The following is a 14475-nucleotide window of genomic DNA, read 5'->3' as shown; positions in this document are numbered from 1 at the left end:
TGAATATAAAAATAACTAAACCTGAATTCTCTCCATGATTGCTGTTGATCTTAAGTAATTAATTCGATTGTGGACTTTCCTTGATTCCATTTACTTACAGATTCCCCAATTTAATATTATGTTTTCCATCGATTAGGTCCTGATCCCAATTCCCTTGTTTCTTTGTCTATTGGTCCATGTTTGACAATTTACAGTTCATTATTCTTGAGTATTTGGTTTAATCCTGTATGTCTCAGAGGGATAATAACCATCTCCTGCCTTGGGCTCCCGCTAAGTATTCCACCAACATTTAACTGTGTCGATGTGTATATACGTATATACTATGTACTATATATACTGTGTGTATATATACATACTGTATATATCTTGCTGAATGAAAACGTGTAAGTATTATAAACTCATATTTGCCACAGAACTTTTTTCCACAATGATTAAAAATGGAAAAATCTCATTGGCTTTTTGTCGAGGGAACCAGTGTGATGGTGGAGACTCAGTTCCAATGAATAGATCTGTGTGTGTTTATAAAGTCAACAAAGGCTTTTTTCCACAAGTAGGCTATGTGCTGATTTAATATATATTCAAATTTGTTTTACCCCCCAGCACACCAACCCTACTCTAGAATTGATAATTTTTTGATAGACCAAACAGTTATCGCACCTAACTACACAAGTACAAAACAACAGTATCATTGTCCAGTACTTTTAAAGCTTTGTTTGACCTTTGCACTGGAACAATCTTACGACGATTCGAAGACACAATTAATAACCCCACAAATTTTCATTCATGCAAATGTTAAAAAATATAATACTCAAGCACTACCAGTCTAAAAAAATGTCCCTGAATGATCATGCAGCGCACATTTTTTGTTCATTTTATGATGTTTGACTCACGCTTTTGATATTCATTTCTGAGAGGTTCGTTTGGGTTGATCCTTCTTTAATTAGTTTCCTGTAAATACACTAATTTAAATATTTGAATTGAGAAATCGAGTCACTGTTCTCTATGTCAAGGTAATTGTTTGCTTGAAAGGTCTCTCACTCACTCACGCACACACACACACACACACTCTGTCTCTCTCTCCACGGTGATGTGTGGTGGTTACCGCGCAGCTGCTTTGGTCACGCCCACCTGCCCCCCCCTCCCTCCTCCCAGTACTTATAGCGGACAGCCTTAAAATTAAAAGCAGAAAGCTGGAGAAAAACAAGTAACTCAGAGTCTCTGCACAGGAAGCGTATTGTGGGTCATTGTTCCAGAGCACAGACGAATAATACACCGCTGTGCTCCTGTTATCTCTCTGGCACTCTGCTCCCACCGCAACAGCCTCCATCACCAGCTGAAGGTAAGGGAGACTCCCCAACGGTGAGCCGGCCTCGGAGCGCGTCCTTGGATAACTTCCTCTGAAAAGGTAAGAGTGACGCGGACCGATTGTGATTCAAAGTTATGTCGCTGGCTCGTCCGTGTCTCTTTTTTCCAAATTGTTCGAGTGCCGTACCAACAAAGGAAGGGATCCATGCAACAATGATCCTTTGTCCCCTGAGACCTGCCTGCAATTATTCTGCTCAATGGCGTCCTTTGAGATTTGTCCGTGTGTGTCTGTGTGTGTGTGTCTGTGTGTGTTTTTTGATGGAAGCTCTGTCAGAGACGAGAGTTTTTTTTTTGTTGTTGATCCAAGATCAACAAACACGGACCGTGCACGCAACTCCTGGCGTTGAACACACGCGCACAGTGCAGCGTTAACATTGAGAGCTTCTCCTCGGTGTGTTGGATGTGGACACTACATCCTTCTTTTTTTTTTTCAGTCGCTCCCGGGACGTTTTTGAGATTTTGCATGTGACTCGTGCTCGTTTAATACATCACCAGGCCGACTCCTCGCTGTGTCAGAGCGCTGAGCACGAGGAAGTGGAGAGCTCAGAGGTGATAGAGGGAGTTTTAGGAGTCAAGGCAACAGCTCGTTATGTTTCTGCTGACATCCTGACCTCCCGATGTATGATTAACTTGACGAGGACCAGCTTTACTGTAACAGCAAAGGAAGGCTAAGAAGAAATGACAAGACACTTCTTTTTATATATATATTTGTTATTTCAAAATGTTGTCTGAGGGGACATTTACGGTAGATTTGAAGGGAATGAAAAGAACCAGTTGTAGTTGAACAGCAGGCGTGGAGGCCATGAGGGATATCCCAATACACAGTTGGGTTCTGCTCAGTCATTGTCGTTGGGGATAACACTTTGCCTGTTTTGTCACGACAAACAAAGGGCACTGTTTCCCCTCTGGGAGGTCTACACACACACACACACACACACACACACACACGAATTTGGAAGTGGCAATCTTGAAGCGAGAACAGTGGAGGTTGTAAAAAGGGGAGTGGGAGGAGAAGATTTGGAGGCAGGAGGGAGACGAGATGATGAAGACAGATACATGTTGAGTATCTGTGTGAACACACTAAAGAGAACGTGTTGTGTATTCATGTGTCAACAGACGTGGAGGTATATAATAGGCTGTTGTGTTGCCGTGTACCTCCATTGGTTAATACGCCACTACAACTATCGGCTCCATAAAGTCTAAACAAGCTATGGGCGCGATGGATCGGCCGGCCGACCACAAAGTCTTCCATGCAAATACGCACACACTGGCGTATTTGTGTCTTTACTGCATTCGTGTCCGCGTTACTTCGACCATGAAGCCCTTTGGTTCATGATGTTCGAGTATTGTATCAAAGCATTTTCAATTTGAATGCATATGAGGGGAAAGATGAAAAGGGGTGAAGCATTTCCATGAGTTTGAATCCTTTCCTCGTTTGCATACTGGCTTCAGTGAAAGGCTTTCCAGAAAATACAGTGAGTCTTACTTCCTCAAACGTCGCCGCTCTACTCCCATTAATTCTAAACTAAACAAAGCCCTCACCCGAGTTCCCCGTAAGGTGATATGTGTACAGTAAATGTCCTCAGAGTGTAAACCGAAAGGCTCCGAGCACTCTTGAGTGTTTGAGAAAGATAAGTTATTAAGCTCACAAAGGGTCGAAGGTGAGGAGTTGGGGATAAAGGCAGGTGTCCCCCCCCCCCTGCTCTCTCCCTTCCACCTCACAGAGGAAACGGCACAATCCCACTGTTAATGTGTCACCTAATTGGCAGTGCATGATGACACAGTGAAACTTAGGGCCACACGTCATCCAGATAACTGATGCAGTGCACACAAATGACTGTGTGATGTGAGAACAGATTAGTGTTATGATGAATGACTAAGCGTAATTAAATTGTCACACAAAATCTTTCATGAGACAAAAATAACTTCAACGCTGTCAACAAATGCTGCACAGTATTGATCGACCGTGTCTTTTCTCTCCTTTTTTTTCCCATCTATAGGTAGAACAAGCCGCAGCAAAAATGGGATGCTTTGGATTCCTCAAAGTCATGATGTTTGTCTTCAATGGCATTATCTTTGTAAGTTTTAATGTTTCATGAGAAGTACTTCTGAACAGAACTTTCCACAGACAACTCTGCCATTTTTACATTTGACCTCTGTGTGCATCATGAGTAGGTTGCACTGTGGCAAAGTACGCCAACAAATGGCGAAAAAAAAGTGTTGACTAAATTTTATTTGAAGTAAGAGAATGTACAAAATGTAAAATACCCTCCTGTTTAATACGGCTGTCCAACTGTTAATCCCTTTTTACTTGTCAGAAATACATCAGTTGAAGAACATTATTCAAAAGCAATTTTAATATCACACATCCAAGATCCAAAAAGCTGGATCCTACAAGTCCCACAATGCATCTCATCTTTCATTAAACCCTCCCTGCTTGGTAAATGTCCACATCTGTCTTTTTGCGGGATGAGTAGTAATCCCAGGACAAGTAAACTGACCTTTACAGCACACACAGAATCAGCTCCCCTTGAACCCTTAAGGTTTTCTCCACGTCTCCTCTCACCCTGTCTCTTCTTCTCCCCCGTCACTCTCCCTCAGTTGGCGGGTGCTGCCATCCTGGGCGTTGGGATCTGGGTGAAGGTGGACAGCGGCTCCATCCTCAGCTTCCTCGGGAAAATTGAAAACGCACCGACAGAGCTCAGTCAGGTGCTCAACGTGGGCTACCTGCTGATTGCAATCGGAGCGCTCCTGCTCATCATCGGCTTCCTGGGCTGCTGTGGAGCCGTCAGAGAGAGCACGTGTATGCTGCTGCTGGTAGGTTGTTGTCCGCTACTTTATAGAGGGTTACGGGATTAGTCAGTATTTTTAATAACACAGTTATTCTCTTTTTGCTAGATGAGAAGATCAAAACCACTCTCAAGATAGAGTGGTATTGATTGGGTATACATTTAAACAGAATTGCCAGAAAATGGGCTTAAAATAGAATCGATGTGTTTTCCAATTTCCATTCACTACAGATATGTGAAAATATGGAGTTGGGTATGTTGAGATAAACTGCTGGCGGTGCAAATTTTCCAGTTGGTTGCCATTAAGACATTGGACCAGAAGAGGGCGCCATGAGATTATGTATTAAAAGAGCACCAGTCAAACCTCAAACTACAGAAACCCAATGGAAAACATGACAGGAATATGATATTTATCTGTTTCATGTATTATTTTGAGGAACGTCTGCTGATTTGGTGCCGTTATTCTTTTGTGTCTCCAGAGTGACGTTTAAGTTACATGTTTCATGTATGTCAGAATTTTGTTAGTCAGAGTTTTAGTCTTGTTTCGTTGCACTTTGTCACATTTTGTCACAGTTTTTCTTTTTTCTTTTCTAATTCCCAGCATTCACACTTTTTGAATGTGCAAACTGAAAACGGACATTAAAAAGGTGGAAGGAAACACACTTAATGTGGCTATTGACTATAGACTGATGAGGAATTCATACAGTGAAATAAATGGAAACAAATTCTCGGAAATGAAAAGTTGCCCTGAAATTCTTTTTGAATTATACATTTTTGCCAACCACTGATAAGTTGAAATGTGGATGTTTTTGCATTCACCCAGTTCAAGTGACTTAGTATATTGAGTGATCGTTATGTGGCATACAACAAGTGAAAAAGTCCACGAATGGTGTTTGTGGATGGGTCAAACAAACACAGGATTTTCACCCAGGAAACCGCTGGTCGTGTCCTGTGTGAAACCATGAATAATCATTGAGTTTACGCTTTGTTACACAACAGTTGTTACAATTATTACGCATTGATGAGTAAGAAAGTCTGCTGAGGGGATGCGCTATTGTTTCGTTACGCTATGTTATTATTATGTAAATAATATGTAACATACTTTTTTTCCCACTAGTTCTTCATCATAGTCCTGGTGGTCTTCATAGCGGAGGTTGCAGGAGCTGTGGTGATCTTGGTATTCAGACCCTTGGTAAGTCAACTAAGGACCTTTTCCACCATCGTGACAGGTGCTGCCTTCCGGTACTTGTATAGAAACGCTCCTGTATGCTCGCATTTTAGGCAGACGAGTTGTTTACCAAGTTTGGCGCAGCTGCAGTTCAGAACATCAGGAAGGACTACGGGAAGAATCCTGACGTCACGGGACTGTGGAATACTACAATGAGCTCGGTATGTATTTCTGCTGAATAAAAATGTGATTGTTTTCACACCATTTCGCTGATGCTTTATGTAACGTGCTCCCTTTTGTCCCCACGTTAGTTAAAATGTTGTGGATTCTACAACTCCTCAGACTTCGTGGACTCTCCATATTATGTGGACCACGGCAAGCAATACCCACCACAGTGCTGCCCAGGCATTGACAGCCCATGTAACCAAACGGTGGCTGACAGTGTCATGGTATGGGCTCTTGGAAGAAGTAGAAACAACGAAAGCATCCAATGGCATGATCCAAAACACATTTTGAATTTATATAACTTGTTTCTCTACCTCTTTTACCTCTTTTTATTTTCCTCAGACAATTACTGGGTGCTTCCCAAAGATCAAGAAGCTGATTGAAGACAACACAGTGGTCATTGTGGCAGTTGCCCTGGGAATTGCAGTTCTGGAGGTATGGTCTTATCTCTCATTCCATTTTCGATTAGGCCAAGGATATATATTCCAAGTTAAAATCAACACTTGATTAACTATTGAAAAAATATAATTCCTTGAATATACATCCTTTATCTTCTTTGCACACATTTGTCTTACTTTACTTTTAATTGCGTGGCTTATTAATACATATGTTCTCCCCAGATATGTGCCATGGCTGTTTCCATGAGCCTTTTCTGCAGAATAAAATCCAGGGGGGACTAACTGCAAACGGTGAAGGCCTTGGAAGGATCATTTTAATCACTGGGGTCTTTCTACTTCCTCTGTTGCCTCTAGAAGAGCGAAGGGCTATGCCTTTATTTAGCAAAAAAAATGCCTCGTCATTAAAGGCAGTTAATGTCATATCTCGGGCAATCAGAATTACTGAATGACATAACAAATCTATTTTTACTACGTTTAAATCTATCTAACAGATGCCGCGTATGAATGTAAATTATTTCTTAAGAACACTTCACTTTGTAAAACGAGCTACACACTGCCTACTTCACCAGAGACCTTTTAAAATCCGCTATTACCTGTAACACATGGCCAGTCAATGAGGAATCACATAATACCTGCGTCCAATGTGATAATGAAACAAAGGCTGGTATGTTGGGCATGTTGTTGCCATGACGCAGCATGTAAAATAGCAACAGATGTGATGCAAGATTTCTATGTATGTTGTATGCTGATCAATTTTGAAATAAAGTGAAAAGTATTTCCAGACCCTGGTGAGTTTTTGAGTTGGTCATGTGCATGTGTGACATCTTGCATTTGGTTTTGAAGGGCAGGGAGGACCTGCCAACTGCTAACAGTAGCTACAAAATATTCTTCTACTTTCTCTTTTATCATGCTTTAACAAGAAAAGAGATCTGACAAAAATGTGTTTTTCTACAAGCACATGAGAGTTAAGAGGGTCTGGATCCGCCAATTGATGACCCCTGGTGTAGGGTCTGTGTCTCAGTAATTTGCGCTTGGTTTGTATTAGGTGTTTCATGTTGTGGTAGAAAGTGGACACCTTGGGCTCTTCACCAAAGGTATCCGTGTGGGTGATCCTGTTTACATTAACTGTCTTCATGTTGTGGTCACAAAGTGCTGTACAAGGAGACCTGGCTGACAGGGCTATTTTGGAATCCCACACATTGGAGCATGGCAGGTTGTACTTCTTCATCAGGTCATATATTCTCTGGGGCTCCTCACATCGCACTCTTGTTATCTGGACTAACGCCGTCACACTGTAAGGTTCCTGCGGTGAAATGTGCAAAACACGTGTTGAAAGGAGCATAACATAGTTTCTGTGTAAAATCAGTTGATGTTGAGATACTTACATTTGCGCAGTGCAGCTTAAACATTGTCCTCTTGTCCGCAATGGTGAGTTCCTTCCTGATGCTCCAACCGTACCCTTTCACTAATGTCACAGTGTTAATCACATGTTCATAACAACTGAATCCTGGTCTAATGTCCATGTGTGTGACATTATAGTTGTTGATAACGCCGGTCAACGCGGTTTTGTTTTCCAACAACGTATCAAAAGCTCTCGAGTCCATTATATTACGTCTCTGGTCTACCCATAAATTCTTCATTACATGTAGCGTAACATTGTTCGATTTAACTTGAACGCAGATAACTGTCAAATGATGGTCAGGGCTTGCGTGTGTCCACCTGCTCATGTACCAGTTCGTGACTTTATCTGTGATGAAGTTGATGTGCGTATGTAGGGTACAGCACCATCTGACAACTATTGTCATATACTCCATTATTCTAACACGCTGTGAGGAGAGAGAATGCGAGACCTGTTGCTCAGAGTAGACATATACAGAATGACAGTGCCTCTGCATTGCTTCTATATCCAAAGCACGAGGTGTGATCATCCAACCGTGGCTGAATAATCCAACCGTGGTTCATTTATCCGACCAATGTTAAGCCTATATCTGCACAATAAACAGAGTGCAGCAGTTAGATTATCTGTATCTTTTTTGGAGCTACAGCGGGATCCTGAAAACATTTGAAAGATCACATACTTTGGAACTCTTGATCATTCATCCAGCGAGTAAGCATACTTTCATCAATGGATAAAGTGATGAGAGGTATTGTTGCCATGCTGCAGCGCACACTGCGGTGTCTTTGTAATTACGTTTCTCGGTTCGAACTCAGGCTGCAATTTGAAGAGGGACATGGTCACGTTGTCATTCTCCGTGACAGAGACGCTGGCTACCATCTTCATCACTACTCTGCTGAGGGGGAACCCACCTGGCTCAGCTGTGTAAAGATGTTTACGCCGGCTCCAACCAGCCTCCCTGGTCACCGCTGTGGAGTCCTTCCTCTTCCTCATCCACAATAACCCAGGACTTCAAGTTGAAGCTGAAAATCAGCTCCATCACCAAGAAGGCTCAGCAGAGGGTTTACTTTCTGAGGCAGCTGAAGAAGTTCAACAAAGCCCAGGACCCACACTAATTCGGACACTTGTATCTCCAGGATAATCACAGACATCCCTGCAAAACTCTTCCTTGTATGTGTAAACGTAGCCGATGCACCTTTGACACTACGATGTAGCGATTTCTCTTCTCTTGATGAATGAATAAACATTGTGAGACATTTGTTTGCTCTGTGCCATTATTGTATTCATGATTTATGTTATTAAAAGTCAGAAGTGGTGCTCTACTGCAGAGCACCTGTGCAGGAGGTGCAGACTACCAACAACAGAATAATGCATTATTCCACTGATGAAGGTATGCTTGAGAAGGGTTGGGAGGCGGCAGTCCTACTTCATGTCGGTGTGTTGATGTTAATCGTTAATAGTTTGAGTGTAAGAGTTTTGCAGGGATGTCTGTGATTATCCTGGAGATGCAAGTGTCCGAATCAGTGTGGGTCCTGGGCTTTGTCGAGCTCAACTGGAGAAGGGAAGAAACGTTTTTTGTGGCGTGAGGTCTTAGTCCTGATGCATCGCAGCTTCCATCCAGGGAAGGGAGTGAAACAAGCCCAGGATGAAAGGGATCGGTGGTCATGGAGGAGGTGAAGATGGACTCAATGATGGCAGTGTAGAAGTGCGGCAGCGTTGTCTTTGCAGGTTGAACTTCTTCAGCTGCCTCAGAAAGTAAACCCTCTGCTGAGCCTTCTTGGTGAGGTCCTGGGTTATGGTGGAGCCCGAGAAGAGAAAGAACTCCACAGCGGTGACCAGGGAGGCTGGTTGAGGGAGGCTGGTTGGAGCCGCTGTAAACATCTCTACACAGCTGAGTCAGGTGGGTTCCCCCTCAGCAGAGTAGTGATGAAGATGGTAGCCAGCGTCGCTCCGTCACTGAGAATGACAACAACGTGACCATGTCCCTCTTCAAATCGCAGCCTGATTTCGAACCGGGAAACGTAATTACTAAGACACCGCAATGTGCGCTGGAGCATGGGAACAATATCTCTCATCACTTTATCCATTGATGAAAGTATGCTTACTCGCTGGATGAATGATCGAGAGTTCCAAAGTATGTGATCTTTCAAATGTTTTCAGGATCCTGCTGTAGCTCCAAAAAAGATACAGATAATCTAACTGCTGCACTCAATATATACTGTGCAGATATTTTACCGATGGTTCTCAAACCGATTTTTCGCAAACCGAAATATTCCAGCCAATCATGATGGAGAAGGGAGGTGGAGTGGGAGGAGTTCAATTTCCAACCAGGTTTTTCCAACCCCAGAGAAACAGACTGAACAGAGGATCATTTCAGTACGGAGCATGTTACCGTTCCTGACGTGAAGTATACGGTGGATTAATCGGACATTTGGTCGAGTGAGCTTGTGACTCTCCGTGAATCTACTCGTCCAAACTCTGGCATTGAAGGCCTTCACCGCCATATTGGACCACTTTGTTGAATTCGGGAATTGCCCTGTTTGCGGAGCTGCCTTCATTAACAGCTGCTGCAGCCAGTTTCTACACTGAATTATGTGTACTTCCTGAGGTTTTCTTTTCAATGACAATGTATTGTTAATGTGGTAGTGTAGAGGAAAAAATAGTTCTCATTTTTTTCGTTTATTTCCTTGTTGGCTGAGTATTTGTATCGTTGCAATATTTCTTTCTCTGTCGTGCCACAACCCGCAGATATCTGTGAAGTACAGCACTACATCTGACTATTAATAACATAAATCATGATTCAAATAATCTTGGTCCAAAGACACGGAGGTAGATTTTCCAAACTGCTGCGCACCTTCACAGGTATGTACGGGGTGTGACATGACGGAGAGAGGAACATTGCAGCGATTCGAGTACATTACATCAGCCACCTCGGGGAGGGTTGGGATGCGGCAGTCCTACTTCACGTGGGTGTGTTAATAGCCTAGTTTGAGCTGCTGAAGTGCAGTGAGAGGGTTAAATTACCAACCAGGTTGTTACAACCCCAGAGAAACAGACTGAACAGAGGATCATTTCAGTACGGAGCATGTTACCGTTCCTGACTTGAAGTGTACGGTGGATTAATCGGACATGAAGCGTCTGCTTTGACTCACTGTATCTGTGCTGTAGTGTTGCTGTCTACGTTTGGTGGTGAATCTTGGTCTGAAGACGCCGAGGTGGATTGTGTACTACGAATGGAGCTCTTCGGTCCGGGACAATTTGAGAGAGACACCATGTCTACTGAAACACAGAACACTTGAACCTCCATTCAGAGTTTGTTGGACTTTGATCGAAATGTGATTATTAACTGTTTTATAAAATATTGTTTGGCTGATACAAATTCTTATGTCGATGTCAAGATCTCACAATGTCGTACCGAATTTCTTTCATCATGACTGCATAAAAACATTAAAATGACATCCACAATGATGCCTCTGTCTATATGTTGTGCCACATTAATGATTAATATGGTAACCACACAATATACTCTTGTCCAGCTTCATTGTGTAGTAGTTATTATATCCCACATGTTTGTGTGTCGTGAAATATTAGTGATCAATTATTAATGAATGTCTTTATCAAGCAGAATAAAAACACTGGCAACGGTGTCTCTTTGTAGTCATGTTGTGTCTCCTTGTAGTCATGTTGTGTCTCTTTGTAGTCATGTGTCTCTTTGTAGTCATGTTGTGTCTCCTTGTCATGTTGTGTCTCCTTGTAGTCATGTTGTGTCTCTTTGTTGTCATTTTGTGTCTCTTTGTTGTTACTTTGTGTCTCTTTGAGGTTCTTTTGGTGTGTTTGTGGTGGTTGTATTTTTTCTCTGTGGTCATTTTGATTCTTCCTTTGAGTGACATTTCCTAGCTGAAGGCTGGGGGGGGCCTGTTCAATAATCCATCTACTCGGTGAATGATGTCAGTAGTACTAGTGTATTGGATGAGACACAATGTGCACAGTAGAACCAGGTGTGTCCCACTAACCTCCGTCACTGATTAACCTCCAAACTGCAGCCCTGGACACGCCCAGCCGGGGGAACGTTACTATGAAATGCAGCAATTCAACTGCAACAAGAATACAAAGCGTAGCCTACACTGTGATTCAAACATGGTGATGACACAAGGACAACAGGAGACACTTCAGACCTTGAATGCAACTTGATATGCTGTCCTTAAACGTCACAAACAGAGGTGAAACCACACTCCATCATGAACGTATAGATGTGCGCCTGATGAAGAAGTAATGGTAAAACATATGAGCAGTGCTAAAGAAGGATTTTCCTAAATGCATAAACATACCTCACATATATGACATCAAAGAACTTAAGAATCCAATAAAGATTCAAAAAGTTGAATTTGTTTCTCCACTTCAAATACGTTTGTAAGCAGCTTGTCCCAACTTAACAAACTTAAGTACATACAAATAAACACATGAAAGAAACATTGAACCAAATAATGTCACTATTTAATAAATGCTGTTTTAAAAAGTAAAGAATGAATGTATGCAGTGTTGGTATCAGACATTTTGTTCTGGATGTGCAGTAAACATGAGTGAACACTTTTACTCTCACATGTTGCTGACACACTGAGGATGTCTTCAGATTGAGAGGTGCGTCCATAGATAAAACAACCATAGTTCACACGTAGCGGCTGATAAAAAGCTCATCCTGTCTTTAAACAAAGACAAGTAAGACTAGCAGTCATCTCCTGCCCTCTGGCCCACATTAAATACACTCACTTATCTAACTTAACAAAGCTTTGACGTGTCTGGGAGGAAACACATCGTGTGATCTTCTGTTTTATAACCAGTCCAGTTTGAGTAGTGCACTAGTGAAGCTAAAGTAAAAGTGAGTTCTCCCTGTTTCCTTTCATGACATTAAACCTTCACTGCCCCATTCAAGACAACAGAAGACGTCCTGAGCATGATCAACGTCCACGTTAAGTGTTCCATGAGAGGCCTTGTTGTTTTCCTTTCTGTCCGGTGTAGAAATATCTTTCAAGTGCTTGTTCTTCACTAGCGGATGGCCACTTTACAATAAACACTATCTCTACAAAGATCATGAAGCTCTGGTTTCAGCGCTTATCTTAAGTGACATCTAGCTGCTCTCATCTTGCTGCCTCCCTTCATCAACCAGCTGAAATAACTTGCTGCTTTGTACACGTCGGCCCGTTCACTACAGCTGTATGAACCCAAAATAAACAGACTTTACTGTACGTTAATTGCAATAAACTGAAAAAAGGAGGCTGAAATAACTACATAATGATGCAGATTTGTAAAAAGTCTGAATTCATTCTTTATTGTTTGTACCATAGCCAGTCTGTGATGAGGTACAGCTCCTACAGCTTTTCTTCTTCTGTTTCTTTCTCGACTTATAACGACTGGAAGGCTACTCGAACCATATGATGATGCTTCAAATTTCCCGGACCACGTATTAATGGCGACACATCAACGGAGATTTATTTTGGATTTTGATTGTGGCGTTGCGTCCGGCTCTGGAGAGGCCTAGAAGGAAGCATCTCCAGCTGGAGATTTATCCCAATAATTAACAATCCTGAATGTTGGTTCTTGGTTTCCGACAAAGGGATCATGAAGATTAAATCAAATTGGGATTATCAAATAATAATCTCATAAAAAACAGCCCCCCTTCTTTCTCCTGTGTGTCACAACCGAAATAGAATTCCGTAAGTTAGAGAAGTACTGGTCTATGAGATGTGAGCTGGAAAACATATTAGACAGAGACTGAGACATGGATCCAATGTGTGTTGCATGATCTTCTTCCTGTAACTGCTAGAAGGAACACACTGTCTCAGTGGATACATGTTGAGGGCCCTTCTGGTAAAGGAACAGTGTGTAACATTTAGGAGGATTTATTGGCAGATATTGAATAAAATACTCATAACTATGTTTGAATCAGTGTACAATCACCTGAAACTAAGAATCTTTATGTTTTATTTAGCTTAGAAAAAGATATTCATATCTATGTATGGGTCGTCTTACATGGAGTCGGCCATCTGGCACCGCCGTGTTTCTACGGCAGCCCAGAACGGACAAACTGAACACTGGCTCTAGAGAGACTTTCACATTTTACGTTATCGGAAGGTAGAGATGCGTTCAGGAACCCGGTATTAAACGGCCCCGGTGGAGTATTGATTTATTAGTACTTTAATAGTTTGATGTCATTTAATATCCCAATGCAGCAGTGAGCTTCTCCAACTACACACACACACACACACACACACACACACACACACACACACACACACAGACACAAACACACACATATACACACACATGCATCATTACTGCTCTCTGTGGTTAGCACTAACGTGTATCCAGGGTAGGCAGCGTTCACGTTCTGCCTTTGCAACCCTGCAGCAGTACTACCGACATACAGACAAAACAAAAACACCAGTGTTGTGGCAATGTATCATGTCGTTCTTTTAGTTATAACTTGTATCACCTGAAGATATGCAGACGAGGCCAACCGGACCTAATAATACATGTTATCATATCGAAGGTATTTTAGCATTTCTGGCTGGCTGTAGTTTCATCCTGATCTCACCACTTAACGCTCTTCCCACGAAAATACAATACCAATGCTGGAACCTGGTCTTGGTGGATGCATCCGCAGACAGAGGAGGAGGAGGACATCTCCGAAGGGAGGAGAGACGAGATAATGTGCATATATACTCTGTTAAACAATTCCTTGGTGTTAGACCTCCGAACCATCTGTGGGGAAAGAGCTCTATCCATTCAGCTGGATTATAATTAGTGGCTGTTTCTCATCTTGGTTATTTCTCACAGGGAGGTTAAAAAGATTATTTTCCACCACAACCAGCAGTGGTTCAAAAGCTCCTCAGGGCACCTTTAATTCCACTCGTGCACATTTCCACGGACACACATTCCCTTCATTATCATTTTTATTTTGTTGGCAACCCAACAAACGGAGTTTTAAATACACACAAGTTCCAAAAAAACAAGTCTTCTCTTGACCATTTATATAGTGCAGTTGTTCTGAGTCCACGGTGACCTGGACCCTGAGGATGGCGTGAGAATCACAAACCAGTACAGTAGAACTCTGTGCTAACCTTCTCAGTGCATCTG

General features: G+C 42.3%; 1 protein-coding gene across 1 annotated transcript; it reads left to right on the top strand.

The window, feature by feature from the left end:
• The first annotated feature begins 1195 nt into the window (after positions 1 to 1195).
• Positions 1196 to 6728, top strand: tspan34b (tetraspanin 34b). Its single transcript, XM_031870772.1, has 8 exons — positions 1196 to 1405; positions 3366 to 3443; positions 3967 to 4182; positions 5272 to 5346; positions 5436 to 5543; positions 5634 to 5771; positions 5890 to 5982; positions 6168 to 6728. The coding sequence occupies exons 2-8, from the start codon at positions 3387 to 3389 to the stop codon at positions 6225 to 6227; spliced, it is 747 nt and encodes a 248-aa protein (XP_031726632.1). The 5' UTR covers positions 1196 to 1405; positions 3366 to 3386; the 3' UTR covers positions 6228 to 6728.
• The last annotated feature ends 7747 nt before the right edge of the window (positions 6729 to 14475 follow it).

Source organism: Anarrhichthys ocellatus, unplaced genomic scaffold, assembly GCF_004355925.1.
Source record: "Anarrhichthys ocellatus isolate YVR2014 unplaced genomic scaffold, GSC_Weel_1.0 scaffold55, whole genome shotgun sequence".
NCBI classification, from domain to species: domain Eukaryota; kingdom Metazoa; phylum Chordata; class Actinopteri; order Perciformes; family Anarhichadidae; genus Anarrhichthys; species Anarrhichthys ocellatus.
Note: the sequence above shows the minus strand (reverse complement) of the source record. Positions and strands in the feature narration are given on the sequence as shown.

Bases quoted from the DNA above. Each gene is read 5' to 3' on its own strand.
- tspan34b (XM_031870772.1), top strand. From the start codon at position 3,387: ATGGGATGCTTTGGATTCCTCAAAGTCATGATGTTTGTCTTCAATGGC. The intron at 5,347-5,435 runs GTAAGTCAACTA...CTCGCATTTTAG, and splicing joins TCTTGGTATTCAGACCCTTG to GCAGACGAGTTGTTTACCAA. The intron at 5,983-6,167 runs GTATGGTCTTAT...TGTTCTCCCCAG, and splicing joins TGGGAATTGCAGTTCTGGAG to ATATGTGCCATGGCTGTTTC.